Below are 17530 nucleotides of genomic sequence, written 5' to 3'. Positions count from 1 at the left end.
TTTATAACCCATTTCTAGCTAATTCCATCCAATATGCTGCCAAACAATACTGAATGATATGTTAAACTTTAAGATAGTCACACAGTGGAGGAAGACACAGAGAACGAGGTATAGATGGAGAAAATAACGAGCAAATACACTTCCCATGAGGCTCTTTGGAAGTTGGGAGCCCTGGATAACTGGCCACTTTGCCCATGCTTTAAAAAGTATCTGGCCCCAGGAATTGTTAACTCATTGGTTAGGGCATGCTTAAGAATCTTTTGCACCAGCTTTCTGGAACCAGGCATTAATACTGTACCTCCAGGCACTCACTTCAGAACACTTCTGGAACGGATAAAGATCAGAAGCGGACTGAACCTGCTGTCTGCGACCTCAGAAGAGCCCTCGACCCAGGACAAAGAAGTGCACTTCAAGGGTCATAAGACCGACCTCCTATGAAAACTATAGAGGCACAATAAGCTACAAAAGGCCTTTTCCTCCAAATACCCAGCTGACCAGAGGCAATGGGACCCTAGACTGGACCGTGCTGTTTGGCCTCTGCCTGACACCCTGTGAGTCTTTTAAGTGCCTCCCCTGTGGTCCTGGGGGGGGCTTTAGAAGTGTACTCCTGTAGTGGGTTAGGACTTAAAGGTCCAAAGTCAGAACGAAAAATCTTAGACCAGGGCAAACCTTGTTGGTATATCAGATCCATGCTCCATCTCGGTCAGCGTCAAATTGCACCTAGGTTCCGGTCTACAGTGACTTTTGACAATCGCTGGTACTTTAAGCTTCTTTGCGTTATTCCAACTTAAAAAATTCTTCTCAAGTTTACCTTATTGGATTTTTGTCATTTTTGTGTCTTTTGCTTATTAATTTTTACTCTATTTTTCTAATTTGGTTTGGGATTTTTATTCTTTTTAATTTCTAAAGTATTACTGTTTTTGTACTACATACATATCCCACCTATTGACCTACGTGAAGCCTGTTTGCTCTATGCCATAGCTCCCTGGGGGGTTGAGCTCAGGTTAATTTAGTGACTTTGAGGGTTCACTCAGAAAGGGTTGTGATTATTCCTCAAAGTAGCTATTCACCTACCCCAAATATGAATCCAATTTCTTACACACTTCTACTGCAATTCGATTTCTCGTCAATGCAACATCCCCTCCCTTTAATTTTCCTGCACCATTATGTCCAGATTTTGGTTCTCCTCCAAGTTTCCTTACCTTACAAATAGCAACGCTACTGAGCTTCTTGGCTTTAGGCTTTGCTCCTTTTTTTCTGCCAAAATCAACATAACCACCAACCTCCTAATCCTTCCCCAAGAGGTCACTCTAAGCAACTTCACTCCAATAACCTTGACACACCAGAGACCCAACATCTGAAAATCTCGTGTGTGCCCCTTTAGACCTTAAAACTATTGAGTGTCTTGCTCTCTCCGTCATGGTCTTCATCAATCAGTCTTGTCCATCATATGTTTTCCTCTCTTCTGGCACCTAGCCGAAACACTTCCAATACCATTTTATTCCCTGTGACTCACCTCATCACAAAACTCAGTGTACTCTGTGGTCGACCATTTTACTTCTGCCTTCTCGAATAACTTCCTTTTCAGTCTCCAATAAGTTTCACACACTCCACTGATACTTCTCTCCCACATTTCTAATATTGTTGCTTCTGTGCATAAGAATCCTGCACCCTCAACCTTCTCAACCCCTCCATTTGATTTTTTTTTTTAAATATCTACTTGTTCAAGGAAGTTGTCTGCCACTACATCCTGCACCTTCAACCTTCTCAACCTCTCAGTGTGTAATTTTATATAATATCTACTTATTCAAGGAGCATGATGCTTCACAAATCGTTATCCTTCAAACAAAAAATCACTTGTTTCATTTAGTACCATGCACTGAGGGGACAAATTATGGCAGCATTCTTATTATGTCAGAGCTGTGAAATCAGGGTTTCTGATTGTGCGGGGCTCATACTATATCCAGGTTTTCATTCTGGCAAGATTCTGATTTTGCCAAATTTCCACAAAATTACATCCCGGGCTGGAGAAAGGGAGAAAGTGGTAGTTCCAGGGTTGTTTCAAGCCTAGCAAGTCTGCACACCAAAAAACATACATGCGTAAGGAATTCACAAACTCCTCTATAACCTTTTGCCACACTGGATCAAGTTGGAAATATACTTCCAAAAAGGGCAGACATAAATCTTTTTCCAGGGTGGACAAAAAGAGGCTCTAGGGAAAGTGAATGTGCAATAACTGAGCTGGTTTTAGAATGAAGAAACATGTGTTTATATTTGCGCGTGTAAAAATGGAATTCACAAACTTGTTAGGAGTAGGGTTTCCTGATCTACTTCTGTAAAGTCTTGTGAATTCCTGAAAGCACTTTAGTGAACAAGAACTAAGCCCCCCAATTTACTGTCGCAGATAATAGTTTTTATGCTGATTCTTCATTATTACCTTTTCTTTTAATTTATTAAATATAGGCATGTTCTACTAAATCATGCCTCACAGAAATGGTATCTAGCGTTGCACCATATGTTTTGCACATTTCATTAAAACAGCAAACGAAATATCATTTTCAAAAGAAAATTCAAAAGACTCCTAAAAGACCTCTACCTCAACCGTGCCTTCCCGAACCGAGGCCGAAACGCACAAGCCTACACTCTGCAGCCCCTTGACGATGTTCCACCACAACCTACCTTTTCCCCGCTCCCCGACCCCCTCCTCCCGGAATGAGGTTTAGCCCAAGACATTGTGCACTCATCGAGACTATCTCAGGACTTCCTTACCTCAGTGACGCACAGCACACTGGAGCTTCCGAACATTTATATTTACCTATGTCTTTTTTGTGTAATTTCTGCTTTAAATCTGTTGTAAAGCGCTCCGATACCCTCGGGTCTGGCCAGCGCTATATAAAACTTCTTAATAAATACATCCTTAAACTCTTACATTTTTGCAAGGATATAGAAGATTCAATTCAATACTCTTTATTTCTTCGTTATATACACGTTTTTATGGTTGAACAACAGTCGGCAACGCAAGCTGAGCGCCCAGCTTACTACGTTTCCTTGTAGTGTTAACCCTAATAGTAAAGGCACTACATTCATAATTTATATATACATGTTAGAACAGCTTATACATATGGATACAAATACTGCCTTTTTGGCAGGCGAGCCGTTTTCGCAGATCTATACAGTGGGACTGTAAACTTTCAGTCAATAGTAGTCCGGTGGACAAACAAAACATGAAACCTTGTTTCCCTTGACCCCAAAGATGATGTCCCTGGGTGTCGGGCAAAAGAAATTCCACACACACATGCCTCTTCATAATCTTTTTAACATGGTCGAATATAGCAAAGAACAATCACCTCTGACCTCACTACGCACTGCAGTTACATCAGTTGAGTGGTTTTTATTTCACCCCAAAATTGGTGGTCTGCTCTTCCTCGTCCATACCACATACAGCACCCCTTTGCTCCAGACTATTGCCAACTTTAACTGCACCATCCCCATTGACAACAGTCTGCTCTTTCAGCTTGCCCTTCTGCATAGGACATGCAGAGCTTATTCTTCTTTCTCATGCTCATATCCCAACACCATTTCTGAACCTCCCACTGTCTAACAGCAGTTAGATACTGGGTGGTACTCTGTTCCACAAAACTCAACTCCTTAAAACTGAAATGTTCTTTCCAGCAATATCAGCCGACAGCCACTCTCACCACCCCTAACTCATTTTCCCCGCATATGTTTACCCTTCCACTTGGAAAGTGAGTGTCCTATTCAACTCTTGCACACCGCTGGAATTATTTATCTGCAACACCTAGAAGCACGACATCATGAACTTTTCTATTGCAAAGCCTCCAAACTCTTGCCAGTGCTCTAGCAATGAACAAGCGAGATCAGTGTCACCGTTTTCCAGCATGCCATCCTTCACATCCTTGGTTTCTTTATTATCAGACACTTTTGGGTATATCTATCTTGGGGGGTTATCCATTCGTTTCACAGGGTGATATATCTCAACTGTTTCTTTTTATCGCTTTTTTCATCTTTGGTCAGTAATAAATGGCTTATCTTTGGGTTCAATTGTCTATTTGGACCACTTTATTAATTTGTTGTACTATGCATAGTAACTTTTTAATTAGTACAGACTCAGTGTACTACCATGTCATATATGTTATGTTGTGTTATGTCACATGGACTTTGGCTCTTTTTTATACAGAAATTCCAGTGGCTTCTCCTGAAGAAGGCGTTTGTCACGCCGAAACGCGCGTAGAGAATTACATCTCTATCTACCCAAATCTAGCCACCTCTTGTGTTTTTATTAGCACATAATGTATTTCAATGTGTTTTTCAAATCTTTTGTTTAGAATATATGTGAAGTAACATCAGCACATATATATGGTCATTTTGATTGTAATGTAATATGTTATGTTATTTGTTTTCAAAGTCGATACACCTATTTTAACAAAATGATTAATATGAATAAAATGAATTGTTTTTAATGTCCTTCGGTAGTACACTGCGTTTCTGTTTGTATGTATAAAATCTGATTATCGCCAGGTTTGTTGTGGCCTAGGATTTGTTATTATCTTCAATACCGTTTTCCAGCATGTCACCCATTCAACTCCTCGCTTATCCTTGACCAAGTCAGAAAATGTACATGTATCATTTTAACTGCACATGAAATCACCACAGCTCGGATCACCAATACCAAGTTGGCTCGTTAGCTGCCCACCTAAGGGTGAAATACTAGTACTCTCTCGATTCTATGCTATAGAGACATTCTGAAACGCCCCCTACTTTGTCAAGACTGCCTTCTGATACCCTGCAGTCGGAAAACATCAATCTGCCAACAAATACACCCTGGTCATTCCCATGTCTCCAGGCTGTGCTTCTCAAACTACCCTTTTACCTCCTATGCCCCCCTACAATCTACGTCCTACAGGTGTTGAAAAAGGCCCTCAAAACAAATCTCTTCAGTACAGAAGATCTGTTAGCTTTGAAATGCTCTTGAACATCAGCTGCAAAAAGTATGATTGACTAAAATTTGAAATATGAAAATGATTGCTACGAATGTGCTGCACTTTGTCTTGTAGTTCGTCTATCACCATTCCAACAAATTTTCTGAATGTTTCAACCTCACTGTTGAGGCCCATGTACCTTTATGTCAGGTATGTACAGTGTTAATATTCGAAATGCTATTCAGTAAATCCAATGAATATGATCAAATTAATCTAATCTAACTATTCCTTTTTTAAGGTCCTGGTTTTCTGTGATTTAACTGCACTTCCCTTCCAGATTCCACCTCCATCCCTTTCATTCATCTCAGGGCGCTTGTACCAGGAATCTACTTCCCTTATTCCAGATGTCAGCCCTAAATATACTGCCAAATCTCCCCCTCATTTTCCTCACCAAGTAGTCATCAAACTCATCTGCCCCTCATCTGAAAACATCCACCTGCACCACGGAAACTCACAGAATGAAGTACATCACTAAACGCTGCAATGCCAACATGCTGCGTCTTAAAATCTGGAAGCCTCAACTCACCAAGCACCTAGTAGTTCTCGGAGGATTTCCACTATATAAATGTGCAAAAGGCTACAAAAGGCCAGTTGTACTGTGAAAATAAAGGTTGGACACATATCATGACACTGATTAACTAAGCAATATTGTTACAGTCCTTGCAAATCTGTTACCCTTAAACCCACTGCCCATTTCCAGCCTTTTCTGCCAGTCTGCCCCTCTGCCCACCCACTTGCCCCTTACTGTCCTCGTGGCTCACAAGCTATTTATAAATCTCTGCTGGACACTTACCCTGCTGGTAGGCCTCCATCCCACTCTGGCCAAAGGTTTAAGGGCACCGAAGGGCAGGAGGTAATAAAGGATTGTCAGCGGCCAAGAGCGTAGTTTCAGCGCAGACCTAGACATACAGCTCAGCTGGCCCAACCTCCTCCTCAGTGCCAGCTGGGGGAATTGCAACCTGTTGGATCACACACACAAAAGTGTCAGGCTTCTCCTTTCCGCATGCCCCAGTTATGGATCACTTTCAGACGACACAGTAGCACAGATGTGCTACATCAAGCAAGGGTTACTTTTAAGACAGACATGGGAGGGTTATAAAAAACACTAACACAAAAGACAAGCAAAACTACCACCAGCCCGCAACATCCTCATCGCTTCACAAGTTAACTTATTCCAGGACCTGTTTTTTTAATCGTTATTTACTATACATTGTGGACGGATGAGAATCCTTCTTGACTTCACTCTAATGGTGGCACCTTAGACCGTGACACCCTCTGAGGACGAAAAAGGATCCCAATGGCTCCGTTTCTAGTAACTTGAGTCTAACAGTCCAGAAACTGGGCACTAATTGCTGCATGATCTTTGTGCAAAGGTCGTAAAAGACCAGTTCAGGACATCTATCTGGTGTTATTGCGGCCTTTCATTGCACTAGTACTGCCTGGCTGGGGAACAACACACAGTATTGGTTCCCACAGGCCTGAAAACGAATACTGGTCAGGGATTGGTTGCTCAGAGAACTTTCTTTTAGAGCAGTTAGACTGGTGGTCAAAGCAGCACACCTAAAGGCCAAATTCTGATGGTCAACGCTTTCTTCCAAGCCATCTGTGTGCTGGCTTGTGGACTTATCCATAAAGTGTGCCTTTGGTGTAGAAGCTGCATATGAGACTTGGGTTTGAAGATAATCTGAACAACCCCCTCCAAGATCTGTGAATGTCCGATGGGCTGTTGCTTTTTCTATCGGGTAGTTTGAAGACCTCCCTCAGAACACACATAACACCAGGAGCCAAAAGTGGTGATTTACAATAGGTTGGGTAGTGCTCAAATCAGGTGCTCACAACTGCACACATCCCTAGATTTGCTGCAATTTCCATTAATGCCCAAAACCAGACAGCAACAATTTGGCACCAAACTAATATCCATTCCATCCTTACGCTTTACAGAATTGGCCCCCTGTTGCACAAACCAAATTCTATTTCATTAAATCAAACACATTCACTGAATACTTTTTTTTAAAATTCAAATTCTAATAAAGAGATGGGACATCTTGCAATGAAGGGATATTCTCTGGCTAAGCCAACCCCCCCTGCACTAGTCTGTAAAGCCATCAAACTTCCCACCTGCAGGAGGCCAAAAACACTGCAGCCACAATGCAGGCACAAAAACAACACAATAATTTGAAGTGCCATTTCCCCAGTCCTAAAAGCAATACACTGACTTCCGTCAATGCCCGTGGCATCCTCAAGACCATTTGACTCAAACAAATGTATCCAGGCGAAAGCCACCAAATATAACAGCCAGAACAGAAAACACTCCTGCTCACACGTATGCTCCATCATCTGACCAAAAATTGCTGAAGATTTCCTGAACACCATTGCAGCTTAAAAAGAGATAGACACTTCATAATTCAATTAAGAGAGCCACACAACTCAGAGCCCCAGACTATCCACTCCTAGGCCAACCCCCTCAGTTACTGGAAGAAACTCAGAACTGGTCTTTTCCAATACTAGCAGTCATCCTCACCTCTAGAGGGAAGTACCGTGAGGTGATTGAGTTCAGAGCGGTGACAAATAGCTGCTTGGCTCATTCATTTATTTATTACGCGACACTGCACCCTTCAGGCACTAGCGCATAAACTCTGTTATCTATCAGGTTACATGTAAAATAAATCGCATAACCTTCAATGCCCATAAACTGAGCAGCGTCTATCACCCACGCCTTAACACTTTTTGTTACTTGCCCACCTAGCCTGTGTCACGGTCTATGAACAGCACTTGTTAGCTCCTGGTCGGCACAGGAAAATGCTAAAAGAAACAATATTTGTAGCAGCAGAAATACCTTTATCAATGGCTTCTGAAAAGGGTAGCTTTACTCACTCTAGTCCCGTGAAAAAAGTAGGTTTACCCAAGGGGCTAGTTTCCTCACCTATGTCTCAGTACAAGCAAGCATGCCACAAAAATACAGCAGAGACTCCACAGGCCAAGCCAGCATGGCAGACGTGAGAATACGAAGTCCTTCTACTCACAAGATCGGGCTACTCCAACAAGGCAGTCTCACTTTTAGTGGGTTCAGCCCCACTGCTATCCTGCGGGCCCAAACACTGGCCTCTTGGAGTCCTCGCGCTGACCTTTGAACCTCACGCGTTAGCAGTAATACAGGAGTGTATCTCTGCAATGTCCACTGCTCCCTTAGAAAGGAGCCAGTCACATGAATTGCCCCTGTATAAAACGCAGGGCTGCCACGCTGCAGGATCAGCAGCAGCGCACGAGCGCTGGGATACGAACCTCCAGGATGTGTCCGTCACATAAGCCAAGGTGTCCCCGGCCTCGAGGTCATCTCCTTACTGTCTGGCACAGACACCCTTACGGTGATGCGGCACCAGCAGGAACCCTGACCTGACACGGCCCCTTATTGTATTGCTGCTTGGGGACACATTTTAAAAGGCTGTTTAATTAATATATTACATGCCATGCCCATCTAGTCCTGTTCAGAGCAGACCGATACTGCCACCCGTGCCATCCATCCACTGCAACCTCCGCTCTGCCATCACAATAAAAAGCAGTGCTGAAGAATTTAGTCAGGCCGTGGGCAGGAGGCAGCTGACATGGAAACACTGCCAACTCTGATGTCCTGAAACACAACAAAGCCACCAGTTCTCTCTCTGACGAGCTGGGCACCATCCCAGAGGCAGAACGCCACGATCCGCCTCCGTCCCACAGACCGGGAACAGAGTGATCACATGGGCCGATGAGTTGGGCATCAAGGCCCGGGTACCAGTATCCCAGATTCCCCTCCCCCACCTTCCTCACTGCAGACGACCACTAACCAATCCCGGGCAAGCATCGCACGCTCTGAGGGACTGATCGCTTCTTGCTGCCTCCCGCTCCTTCTCAGCAAAATATTGCCATGGTCTGCTCGTAGAGATGCTGCTGATGGGCCATACGGTGAGGGGCCCTGGAGCTGTCAGCGACGCCTCTCCTCTCCAGCATCAGCATCCCTCCCTCCACCTCGCCCCCGTCCCTCCCCCATCTCCACTCAATTCAAAGCATAAGGAGCTTTGCGGTAATTAGGCCAAACAACGACTTTGCTTTCCTGCTGCCCCTTCAATCTCCTGTGCCCGCCCCCTCTAGTACCTGAATCGGGCCCGCCTGCTGGGGGTGCCGCCGTCAGGGCGGCCCGGGTCCGCGCTGCCTGGCTGCTCCTCCCCGGCCCAGCCACTGCTGCTGGCTGCCCGCGCCCTGCGGACATGGACTTTCACCTTACGGAGGTTGAAGCACGAGCTAGGCGGATTAGGCAAAGGCCTACGACATCTCACCATCTCCCCGTGTGCAGGTCTGGGCTCTGGTGCCGGCTGCTTGACTGACACATCGTCTGTGCTCAGGCTGCTCTGCCCTCCCCTCGCCAGGGAGGGATGCAGGCATGGAGGACGTGACGTCACGGGCAACTCCATTGGCTGCCCTGAATGACAGTCTGGACCCTCCTTCTCCATCATCTCATAAATCTCTTGCTAGGTAATGTGGCTCTGCGCTGCCTCTAAACGTAGGACTAGATGCAGAAAGCGATGAACCGGGGCTATACGGGTGACCTTCAAGGCATCCAACGGTAGCCAAGTGGGCCACCTTCAAACCGCCGGGCTACAGCATCGCGCTGCTACCTTCAATGCATGCGAAACTACAACAAACCCAAGCTACAGCCGCATGGGGCAGCCTAGCGTGCATGCTAAAATACAGCTGCCGCAAAGAAAACGGAGCTACCTCAAGTGCATGCACCCCTCAAACTACACTGACACGAGGCGCCCTTGAAAAACAGCTGCATGCTGCTATCTTCAGTGGATGCTAAACTACCGCAACCCACAGCTAAGGCCACGTGGGACTATTCTGTTTACATGCTCGAGTCTAGCAACCCCACAATCAGGTTGGCAACTAGAGTCAAATTTCGGGGGAGGGGCTGAAAAAGATTTCGGGGGGGGGGGGCTAAGTCTTCCAGCCATATACAGAGTGGCTGTAAGAAGTGACGAAAACGCAACAAAAGCCTCATTAACGAGTAAATGGTCTTTTAAAGACCTGTGAAGTACTCGGGTCCGGCTGCAATTAGACGGACGCCAGCCCGCGAGGCTGTCTCAGCCGGGCTGACACACATGACGGGGGTGGCTGAAGCCCGGTGAGCCCAATGGGTGTTGCGCGCCTGCCCACAATACTGCATCACTGGGTGACCTTCAAGGCCTCCAACCACAGCCAAGCGTGGCACCTTACACCGCCTAAGTACAGTCACATGTTATTACCTTCACTAAAGCCACACTGCACCCACACGAGTACCTTCAGTGCATGCCAAAACATAGCAAGACCTTCTTCACCAACGTAAGTTACAACAACCCCTAAAAAAACCACCCTCATAGGAGAAAGTCTTGAATGTGAATCCCAAACTACAACCACGTGGGAATAACTTCAGTTTAAGTTTCTGCACCCCACAACTACAGCCACGTGTGCTTTCTGAACCGGAGAAACCCCAAATTTCAGCCGCATGGGGGCTACATGAGTATATGTAAAAATACAGCGACCGAAAAACTACAACCACGTGTTCCTATCTTCAAGGCAGACTAAAGAACAGCAACTCAAAACTACGACCACACGAAGTACCTTTATCAATGGCTTCTGAAAAGGGTAGCTTTGCTCACTCTAGTCCCGTGAAAAAAGCAGGTTTACCCAAGGGGCTAGTAGTTCAAACCACAACCATGAGACTGAACAACCACATCCTCAATTAATGCAAAGGACCATTACGCCACAAACTACTGCCACATAGAGCTATCTTCGGTGCATGTTAACTACAGCAACCCCAAATTATTGTCATGTACCCCAAACTACAACCATAACGGGTGATCCTCTGAGCCCCCAAACTGAAGCAAGTGGGCTACCCTTGGAAGGTGCAGGCCAGAGCCACACCATGCAACCTTCATCAGATGCAAACCAGAGCCACTAGGGATGACCTGCTATGACCACAACTGCAGCAATATATGGCTACCTGCAGATCCCTCACATACAAGTATATGCCACGACATGACGTGCATACTACATTACAGCAATTCACTGTCATACTAGGTGATCCTTGACATCTGAAAGAAGACCATCTAGATGTACCTTGAGAACACCAAACTACAGCCACCTCCTGCTACCTTCATGCTCAATCCCAAACTACAGTACACTGGAACCCTGAGCCCCTAAACCAGGCGTTGGGGCAAGCTTCAGCATGTGTAAACCACAACTATGAGGGACATCCCAGAGCATGTGCAGGCCACAGCCAGCTTTGGCTGCCTTCAGCGCACGCTAGCTGTACATACACAGAGTGCCAGCCTCAAGAACACTCAACTGCAGTCACATGGTGCTGCCTTCAGCAAGTCTGAACCTCTGTCACATATGGCTACATTAAGCATGCGTACACCACAGCCAAATTTGTCCACCCTCGGCGTGTACAAACAGACACATGGATCAACCCATCAGCAGGTGCACAACACAGCCACATGGGTCATCCCCTCAAGCATAAGCTAACCACAACAGCCCCATAAGTACACCCCTCAGAGGGTGTATACCACAAACACATGGGGCAAACCGCAGCATATACAAACTATAGCTAGGTGTGCCAACCCTAAGCAGGTTCAGGCCACAGCCAGACAGGGCTGACATCTGCACACGCCAGCCAAGCAAGGCGACTGATCCTGTGAATCCCCAAATGCAGCCACATTGGGCTACCTTCAGCAGGACCAAACCACTGCCACATCTGACCCTGGACCACTGCCACATCTGACCATTTCAATCAGACCACAGTCAATCAATCGAATTCTTTATTTGGCACAAATACTAGTACCACAAAAGACCATAAAATATATCACATAAATATAGCATTTAAAAAACAATTGGAATAAAACAGTCACATCGGTTCTAAAATTTGTGTTACAATACAATGATTTTCAAATTGGGCTTCCCTCAGCGAGTGAAAGCCAGACATATAGGCTAACATTGGAGCTTTCAAAATCAGCCACATGTAGCCAGCTCCAGCAAACCACACTATAGATGCGTGGGGGACCCTCCTAACCCTCAACTCACAGTAGAGCTATTGTGAGCACCCCAAACAAAAGCCACATGGAATTAGCCTCAGCATCGTCAACCCAAAGCTACACAGAGCCATCTCCAGCACCACCACGCCATAGACACATGGGGATACCATACTAACAGCGCACCCAAACCAGCGCACAGCACCAGAGCAAGCACCTCTACCCAAAACCCCCATTACATCCCTAAACGAGAGGCTCTTGAGGTCAACATTAACAGCACACATAAACCCAGCCACATAGAACAGTCTCAGGTACCACCAAACTACAGCCACATGGAGCTACATTAAGCACGCATAAACTCAGCCACACGGAACAATCTCGGGTACCACCAAACTACAGCCACACGGAGCTATATTTAGCACGCATAAACCCAGCCACACGGAACAATCTCGGGTACCACCAAACTACAGCCACATGGAGCTACATTTAGCACACATAAACCCAGCCACAAGGAACAGTCTCGGGTACCACCAAACTACAGCCACATGGAGCTACATTTAGCACACGTAAACCCAGCCATATGCAACAGTCTTGGGTACCACCAAAGTACAGCCACATGGAGCTATATTTAGCACACATAAACCCAGCCACGTGGAACAGTCTCGGGTACCACCAAACTACAGCCACATGGAGCTACATTTAGCACACGTAAACCCAGCCACGTGGAACAGTCTTGGGTACCACTAAACTACAGCCACATGGAGCTATATTTAGCACACATAAACCCAGCCATGTGGAACAGTCTCGGGTACCACCAAACTACAGCCACATGGAGCTACATTTAGCACACGTAAACCCAGCCACGTGGAACAGTCTCGGGTACCACCAAACTACAGCCACATGGAGCTACATTTAGCACACATAAACCCAGCCACAAGGAACAGTCTTGGGTACCACCAAACTACAGCCACATGGAGCTACATTTAGCACACGTAAACCCAGCCATATGCAACAGTCTCGGGTACCACCAAACTACAGCCACATGGAGCTATATTTAGCACATATAAACCCAGCCACGTGGATCAGTCTCGGGTACCACCAAACTACAGCCACATTGAGCTATATTTAGCACTTGTAGAGACAGCCACATGACGGATACATGCACTCCCAAACCACAGCCATATGGAGAACACCAGCACCCCACAGGACTACCAATTGCACCACAACTAAGTACCTGCTGCAGTTACAACAGCAGTGATGAGGATCTAAGGACTGCATCACCAAACCAAAGACGTGGAGGTAGGGGGGTAAATTTAGCATGTAGAAAACACTAACATGGGTGAACGGGGTATGCATGCAACATTTAGCCGCACTAGAGAGCAGCCAGGAAGGGCTACCATTAACGTGCAACCGCTGCCACACATGGCTGATTTCAACATGCACAAACCACAGCTACTGGTGGTGAGCCTCAAACCTCAACTCTACATGGAGGCCACACCTAAAACTCACAAACCAGCGTGGGCGAGCACTCCAGTCGAGTACCACTGAGATCTGTGACATCCACTGAACCAGCTTCTCACCCACCACGGACATCCACGGCCCTTCACCAATAGACAACCCATCTACTGACGCATCCATGCCCTCCATCTAACCACCGGAGTCGGCCCACCTCCTCAATATAAGCTAAAGCCATCCTACCACACCTGTGGAATATATGTAACCTGTCATCATACATCGCAACTGCCTCACATCCAGGTACCACCTAAATCATGTCCAGGACCAGGTATGACACATGGAAAATCTAAACAAGGCCACCTCTCACCACCACACACGCTGATACACCCAGAGTGGATTTAACAATATTGCTCATATCCCCTGCAATATAATGCCAGTCTCACTCCTCTCAGCCCTGCTGTAACACTGCCCCAGTCTCTTCTCACCCACTGCAGTATACTGCCCGTCTCACTCCTCTCAGCCCTGCTGTGACACTGCCCCAGTCTCTTCTCACCCCCTGCAGTATACTGCCCGTCTCATTACTCTCAGCCCTGCTGTGACACTGCCCCAGTCTCTTCTCACTCCTTGCAGTATAATGTCCCGCCCCCTCCCCTCTCGTCCCCGCTGGGACACTTGCCCCAGTCTCATCTCACATCCAGCAGTGTACTGCCCCGTCTTCGTTCTATCAGCCCCGCTGTGACACTGCCCAAGTCTCTTCACAACCCCTGCAGTATACTGCCCCGTCTCCCTCTTCTCATCCCCGCTGTGACAATGCCCCAGTCTCATCTCACACCCTGCAGTATACTGCCCGTCTCACTCCTCTCAGCCCTGCTGTGACACTGCCCCAGTCTCTTCTCGCCTCCTGCATTATACTGCCCATCTCACTCCTCTCATCCTGTGACACTGACCCACTCTCTTCTCACCCCCTGCAGTACACTGCCTCGTCTCCCTCTTCTCATCCCCGCTGTGACACTGCCCCAGTCTCTTCCCACCCCCTGCAGTATACTGCCTGTCTCCCTCCTGTCAGTCCTGCTGTGACACTGCCCCAGTCTCATCTCACCCCCTGCAGTATACTGCCCGTCTCACTGCTCTCGGCCCTGCTGAGACACTGCCCCAGTCTCCCCTCCTCTCTTGCCCGCTGTGAGACTGCCCCAGTCTCTTCTCACCCCTTGCAGTATTCTGCCCTTCTCACTCCAATCATCCTGTAACACTGCCCCAGTCTCTTCTCACCCCTGCGGTATACTGCCCGTCTCACTCCTCTCAGCCCTGCTGTGACACTGCCCCAGTCTCTTCTCACTCCTTGCAGTATAATGTCCCGCCCCCTCCCCTCTCGTCCCCGCTGGGACACTTGCCCCAGTCTCATCTCACATCCAGCAGTGTACTGCCCCGTCTTCGTTCTATCAGCCCCACTGTGACACTGTCCCAGTCTCTTCTCACCCTCTGCAGTATACTGCCTGTCTCCCTCCTGTCAGTCCTGCTGTGACACTGCCCCAGTCTCATCTCACCCCCTGCAGTATACTGCCCGTCTCACTGCTCTCGGCCCTGCTGAGACACTGCCCCAGTCTCCCCTCCTCTCTTCCCCGCTGTGACACTGCCCCAGTCTCTTCTCACCCCTTGCAGTATATTGACTCGTCTCCCTCTTCTCATCCCCGCTGTGACACTTGCCCCAGTCTCTTCTCAACCCCTGCAGTATACTGCCCCGTCTCCCTCTTCTCATCCCCGCTGTGACACTGCCCCAGTCTCTTCACAACCCCTGCAGTATACTGCCCCGTCTCCCTCTTCTCATCCCCGCTGTGAAAATGCCCCAGTCTCATCTCACACCCTGCAGTATACTGCCCGTCTCACTCCTCTCAGCCCTGCTGTGACACTGCGGCAGTCTCTTCTCGCCTCCTGCATTATACTGCCCATCTCACTCCTCTCATCCTGTGACACTGCCCCAGTCTCTTCTCGCCTCCTGCATTATACTGCCCATCTCACTCCTCTCATCCTGTGACACTGACCCACTCTCTTCTCACCCCCTGCAGTACACTGCCCCGTCTCCCTCTTCTCATCCCCGCTGTGACACTGCCCCAGTCTCTTCTCACCCCCTGCAGTATACTGCCTGTCTCCCTCCTATCAGTCCTGCTGTGACACTGCCCCAGTCTCATCTCACCCCCTGCAGTATACTGCCCGTCTCACTGCTCTCGGCCCTGCTGAGACACTGTCCCAGTCTCCCCTCCTCTCTTCCCCGCTGTGACACTGCACCAGTCTCTTCTCACCCCCTGCAGTATACTGCCCCGTCTCCCTCTTCTCATCCCCGCTGTGACACTGCCCCAGTCTCTTCACAACCCCTGCAGTATACTGCCCCGTCTCCCTCTTCTCATCCCCGCTGTGACAATGCCCCAGTCTCATCTCACACCCTGCAGTATACTGCCCGTCTCACTCCTCTCAGCCCTGCTGTGACACTGCCCCAGTCTCTTCTCGCCTCCTGCATTATACTGCCCATCTCACTCCTCTCATCCTGTGACACTGACCCACTCTCTTCTCACCCCCTGCAGTACACTGCCCCGTCTCCCTCTTCTCATCCCAGCTGTTACACTGCCCCAGTCTCTTCTCACCACCTGCAGTATACTGCCTGTCTCCCTCCTGTCAGTCCTGCTGTGACACTGCCCCAGTCTCATCTCACCCCCTGCAGTATACTGCCCGTCTCACTGCTCTCGGCCCTGCTGAGACATTGACCCAGTCTCTCCTCCTCTCTTCCCCGCTGTGACACTGCCCCAGTCTCTTCTCACCCCTTGGAGTATATTGACCCGTCTCCCTCTTCTCATCCCCGCTGTGACACTTGCCCCAGTCTCTTCTCACCCCCTGCAGTATACTGCCCCGTCTCACTCCTCTCAGCCCTGCTGCGACACTGCCCCAGTCTCATCTCACACCCTGCAGTATACTGCCCGTCTCACTCCTCTCAGCCCTGCTGTGACACTGCCCCAGTCTCTTCTCGCCTCCTGCATTATACTGCCCATCTCACTCCTCTCATCCTGTGACACTGCCCACTCTCTTCTCACCCCCTGCAGTACACTGCCCCATCTCCCTCTTCTCACCCCCGCTGTGACACTGCCCCAGTCTCTTCTCACCCCCTGCAGTATACTGCCCCAATCTCCCCTCCTCTCTTCCCCGCTGTGACACTGTCCCAGTCTCTTCTCACCCCCTGCAGTATACTGCCCGTCTCACTCCTCTCAGCCCTGCTGTGACACTGCCCCACTCTCTTCTCACCCCTTGCAGTATAATCTCCCGCCCCATCCCCTCTCGGACACTTGCCCCAGTCTCTTCTCAACCCCTACAATATACTGGCAGTCTTACTGCTCTCAGCCCTGCTGTGACACTGCCCCAGTCTCTTCTCATCCCCTGCTGTATAATGCCCGTCTCACTCCTCTCAGCCCTGCTGTGACACTGCCCCAGTCTCTTCTCACCCCCTGCATTATACTGCCCATCTCACTCCTCTCATCCCGTGACACTGCCCCAGTCTCTTCTCCCATCCTGCAGTATACTGCCGTCTCACTCCTCTCAGCCCTGCTTGGACACTGCCCAACTCCCTTTTTTCTGCCCGTGCAGTATACTGTCGCCTCCCACCTCTCAGCCCTGCTGTGACACTGTCCCAGTCTTATGTCGCACCCCCTGCAGTGATAGTGAGTCAGGCTCTTCACTTCGCTCTTGGACTGACACTGTCCTTATCTCCTTTCGTCTCCTGCGGTACACAAATCCCGTCCCGCCTTTCTCTGCCCCTTCTGAGATACTGCCCTAGTCTAATCTGAGCTTTTGGGATGACACGGCCCAGTCTTTGCTCTCCCCGCCAGCAGTACCTAAATCCTGAGCTTTTCTTATTCATTCCCTGTCGTGTCTTCACCTCCCCAGTTGCGTCTCTGCCCCGTTCCCTTTATGTCACGCGCCATTAGCAGCGCTTCTGTCTCTACCATGATGGCACGTGAGGCGAGGCGTGCCACGCGCTGGTCATCTTCT

General features: G+C 48.5%; 1 protein-coding gene across 4 annotated transcripts in view; it reads right to left on the bottom strand.

The window, feature by feature from the left end:
* The window catches only part of PISD (phosphatidylserine decarboxylase), a 351855-nt gene that overhangs the window by 58484 nt on the left and 275841 nt on the right, over window positions 1–17530 (bottom strand). For 2 of the 4 annotated variants that reach the window (XM_085635875.1, XM_085635876.1), the window contains one exon: window positions 5794–5959. The exons of 1 other annotated variant lie outside the window; for it this stretch is intronic. In XM_085635875.1, coding sequence (XP_085492001.1) covers window positions 5794–5959 — 166 coding nt within the window. Of the gene's footprint in view, window positions 1–5793; window positions 5960–9131; window positions 9397–17530 lie in introns of those variants that run through there. One more of the 4 variants, XM_085635873.1, reaches the window with a different exon arrangement.

This window comes from Triturus cristatus, chromosome 11 (genome assembly GCF_964204655.1).
Source record: "Triturus cristatus chromosome 11, aTriCri1.1, whole genome shotgun sequence".
NCBI classification, from domain to species: domain Eukaryota; kingdom Metazoa; phylum Chordata; class Amphibia; order Caudata; family Salamandridae; genus Triturus; species Triturus cristatus.
The sequence above is the reverse complement of the archived record's forward strand: the minus strand, read 5'-3'. Positions and strand labels throughout refer to the sequence as shown.